The following is a 4,277-nucleotide window of genomic DNA, read 5'->3' as shown; positions in this document are numbered from 1 at the left end:
AGAGGTCTAGTCATGCACCTATTTATGATGTAACATGCAGTGTTCAGAGCTTCTAGCCAGAAACTATGGGGCAATTTACTAGAAATAAGCATATTCCTAGCCATATCTTCAAGTGTCCTATTCTTTCTTTCAACTACTCCATTTTGTTGTGGAGTCCTAGGAGCAGAAAAGTTATGATCTATGCCATGTTCATCATAAAATTCAGCAAATTTAGCATTCTCAAATTCAGTACCATGATCAGACCTAATTGATGCAAGTATATTACATAGTTATTTCTGAGTTTTTCTAGCAAACGAAGTGAACATGTCAAATGCTTCATTTTTAGATGTTAAAAATAATGTCTAAGTAAACCTAGAGTAATCATCAATAAACACCATCACATATCTCTTACCACATCTGCTTAATATTCTCATTGGTCCATAAAGATCCATATGGACCAGTTCCATCGTCCTGGTGGTGCTTACCACTTTTTTACTTTTAAAAGAGGATCTTACCTGCTTCTCCCTTGCACAGTCCTCACAAACCTTAGCTTCCTTGAACTTAATATTAGGCAGTCCTATCACCAAGTCCTTGGAGACAAGTTTATTGAGTTGACTTAGACTGGCATGTCCAAGTCTCTTGTGCCAAAGGAGGGGATTATCCAACACACTTAAGCAAGTGAGTTCATTTTCTGAAAGTGTGGACAGATCTACAACATATATGTTGTTCACTCTTTTTCCCTGCAAAACTATCTTGTCAGTGGTAAGATTAATCACAAAGCATTTGGTATATGTGAATGCTACTATGTTACCTCTATCACACAGTTGTGATACACTTATTAGACTGTACTATAGAATGAGAATCATTCTTGCCTACCTTTCCAACCCCAATGATCTCACCTTTCTTCCCATTTCCAAATGAGACATTACCTCCTTTAAGGTCCTCAAGTGAAAGGAACTGGTTCTTCTTTCCTATCATGTGCCTTGAGCAGCCTCTATCCATGTACCATATTTGACTGCTCTCCTTCACTTGGACCTGCAAAAAGAAATCAGGGGTTAGTCTTAGGAACCCAAACTAGTTTGGGTACCTTTCTATAGGCAAAAGGATGAATTAAATTCTTTTTAGCACAACTTCGTAGCCTATTTTTCCCTTGAACAAATTCTTTGTTCTTTTGATATGCCTTTTCTTTTGCAGTGCATTCACTTTTATAGTGACCTGTTTTACCATAGTGTGTGCAAATCTTGTTCTCAGGAAGTGTGAGGTACTTGCTTTTAGGATCCCATTTAGGTACCAGGTTCCCAAAGCCAGGTCCTCTTCTGTTGCTACTATGATGTTCCTGTAGCCATGAAAGTGCATCGGAGGACCTGTTCCATTTACAAGTTCTATCTAGCTCATACTTGACCTTGCTTTAATCCTCCTTTAGGATTCTTACCTGCTTATCTTTTTTTATACAATTCATCTTGTATTTTTCCTATATTTTCTTCTAGAGTGAGTTGTGTGTGATCAGCTGTCTTTTTACCTGTTCCTAATTTTAGTTTTAGATTTTCAGATCTAAGCTCTAGGACAGTTGAGTCAAGTGTATGAACCTGGTTCTTCAAAACAGTATTTTCACTTACAGTTTCACTAACCCTAAGTTCTAGGTTTTTGCACTTAGCCTTTAAAATCACACATCTTTTAGACAACTGTTCCTTTTCGTTGTTTATATCCTCAGATTTATCAATTAGTTCTAGAAGTAACACAAATAACCTTTCTTTAGACAACAATTTAATCTTATCTTTGAGATGAATTACACTTACTTCAGTTTCCTCATCAGATTCTCCAATGGCCATAAGTGCTTGTTCATCCCTATCATCATCATCTGAGCTTTCTCCCTAAGCAGCAACCATATCCTTGGTTGATCCTTTGCTTTTCTTTGGTTAAACATGTTCCTTCTTCCTGTTCCTTCGTTCAGCTCTTTCCTTCTTCCATTCAATTTCCCATTGGGGACAGTTTTTGATGTGGTGATCAGTCTTTCCACACTTGTAGCATCCACCATTGGTTTGCTTCTCAGGAACTTTTGATTTACTATAGCTTCCACTTCTTGAAGGACCCTTTCCTCTCCTCAAGTATTTCTTGAAATCCTTAGTGATCATAGCCATTTCATTATCTTCAAGATCAGAACCTTCAGTGATTCTGAGTGCCAGACTCCTTTCCTTCTTTGTTACATCCATTTTCATAGTTTGTCTACTAAGTTCATAAGCAGTGAGATTTCCAATTAATTCATCCAGTGGGAGGGTGGCAATGTTCTTTGATTCCTGAATGGCAGTAATTTTGCTCTCCTAAGTAACAGGCAGAACCTTTGTCAATATTTTCTCGACTCTATCTTCTTTAGAAATAATCATTCCAAGAGACTTTAGTTCATTTGTCAATGTAGTGAACCTTGTGTACATCTCTTGAATGGTTTCTCCTTCCTTCATAGTAAAGTTCCCATATTGAGAATATAGTAGAGTTCCTCTGGACCTTTTCACCTGAGGTGTTCCTTCGTGAGCCACTTGCAGAGTGTCCCAGATTTTCTTGGCAGTTGTACAACTTTGGATTCTGCTATACTTATTTGGACCAAGTCCACAAACAAGCCACTTCTTGGCTTTGGCATTCTTCTCCCATTTCTTCAAGTCCTCAACTGTGCAATCTACTCTTGTCTTTGGTACCTCTACTCCTTCAGTATTTATCTTCATGGTAACCAGTGAGCCATCTGTGACAATGTCTCATAGCTCATAGTCTTCTCCTATGTTGTGATCTATCATCATGTTTTTTCACCAAGAGTAGTACCGGCCATTGAAGAGTGGTGGCCTAGCAATGGATTGCCCTTCCCAGTTTTCAGTTGGTGCACTCATCTTGATTTTCTCCTAATGTGTTAGCCTATTCAAGGGTAACCTGCTCTAATACCAATTGATATTTTATATGTCAATGCCACACAAGGGGGGAGGGGGATAATTTGTGTGGTATCCAATTTTCGCGTGCACTGATTATAGAAGGACCTGATTCTTCTAAGTGTTCCTTAACCTACTGTTGCTAAAATAGTAAATGCGGAAAGTAAATAGCACAAGTATGTTTTTTTACGTGAAAAAACACCCGGCTCAAAAGGTGAAAAAACTACGACTTACTACTCAGTAGAATTTTTTCCAACACTTCACTAAATCACTGAGCTAAAACAGCATTTACAAAGACTCTTTGTAAATCTAAGGATTACCTCTAATCCCGTTGTGGCAACCAGTCTCTAACTGTTGCAACAACTTCAAGTTAACTCTAACTTGAATACTCAGAGTACCTATTTCAACTGCTTCTAGATAAAGCTGAAAGGTACAATTTGAAAACCACCTACTATAATTGAACTAGAATAAAAGACAGACACTTGAACTGGTTCTTCTATTTGGTTCACGTAGCTTCAGGTTCGCACACTTGAATCGCACAGGAATTGCTTGCAAAATGTCTTGCTATTTTGCTCTCAACTCACGTTTAACTTATGCTTTTGTGCGTGTCCCTGTAGAATGAGAACATCCTGCAATATATAGAGTTAGTAAATAAGAAGAACTAGAACTCTAATGCTACTCTTCCTTCGTGGAAGAGTTCTAGTTATCCTCAACTTCTAACTCCTCCCTTATCTTAGATAGTGTTCTCTTTGAGTACGGAGTCCTTCTACTGATCAAATATGCAACATTTTCCATCAGGAGATATCAGATATAACAAGTTAAGCTTATCTCCTTACGTGCATTCCTCATGCTCGAATTTGCCCGTGTCTGTGTACACAGTGGATGGACCTGGTTCATTCCCGAGTTTCCTTTGTCAATCTTCAAAACAAAACTTCACTTGGGCCAACAACTCCAAAATTAAAAACAGTGTTCATCTTCAGAAGACCCAAAAGATAAGAGATAAAATTAAAGAGAAATCAAACCACTAAAACCAAAAACTAAGCAAAAAATTAAGGAAAAGGAGGAAAGATAAAAACTCACCAAAAGAGAGACATTGAAGCAGACGAAAGAGAAATGCAAAACTTGAAATCTTACTTTGAGATGGAAAGAAGAAGACAAAGCAGCGAAAGGGCGAGGTAAAAATTATAGCCGTTTTAACTTAGACACCTGAATGAAAACAGAATTACCAAGTTATCCCCAAATAAATTCATAATACCGAAAGTATCCTTGGTCGTCCAAGGATCCATTACTTATTATATAGTTAAAAATGAATATGATAAGTGCATCTTGCATTCAATTTCAAATAATAGTATCACTTATCATAAAAAATTAATATAATTTAAAAGAAAC

At 37.3% G+C, this 4,277-nt stretch overlaps 1 protein-coding gene across 1 annotated transcript; it reads right to left on the bottom strand.

The window, feature by feature from the left end:
* Positions 1 to 1,895: 1,895 nt before the first annotated feature.
* On the bottom strand, positions 1,896 to 2,693 carry LOC138903109 (uncharacterized). The gene is made up of 2 exons (XM_070191024.1): positions 2,316 to 2,693; positions 1,896 to 2,273 (listed from the first exon to the last, which is right to left on the bottom strand). The coding sequence occupies exons 1-2, from the start codon at positions 2,691 to 2,693 to the stop codon at positions 1,896 to 1,898; spliced, it is 756 nt and encodes a 251-aa protein (XP_070047125.1).
* Positions 2,694 to 4,277: the final 1,584 nt, after the last annotated feature.

Source organism: Nicotiana tomentosiformis, chromosome 12 (assembly GCF_000390325.3).
Source record: "Nicotiana tomentosiformis chromosome 12, ASM39032v3, whole genome shotgun sequence".
Lineage (NCBI taxonomy): Eukaryota > Viridiplantae > Streptophyta > Magnoliopsida > Solanales > Solanaceae > Nicotiana > Nicotiana tomentosiformis.
The sequence above is the reverse complement of the archived record's forward strand: the minus strand, read 5'-3'. Positions and strand labels throughout refer to the sequence as shown.

Excerpts from the sequence above, each read along its gene's own strand:
- LOC138903109 (XM_070191024.1), bottom strand. The coding sequence starts at position 2,693 with ATGAAGATAAATACTGAAGGAGTAGAGGTACCAAAGACAAGAGTAGAT. Across the intron at positions 2,274-2,315 it reads TCGAGAAAATATTGACAAAG|GAATCAAAGAACATTGCCAC; the intron begins GTTCTGCCTGTT and ends ACTGCCATTCAG.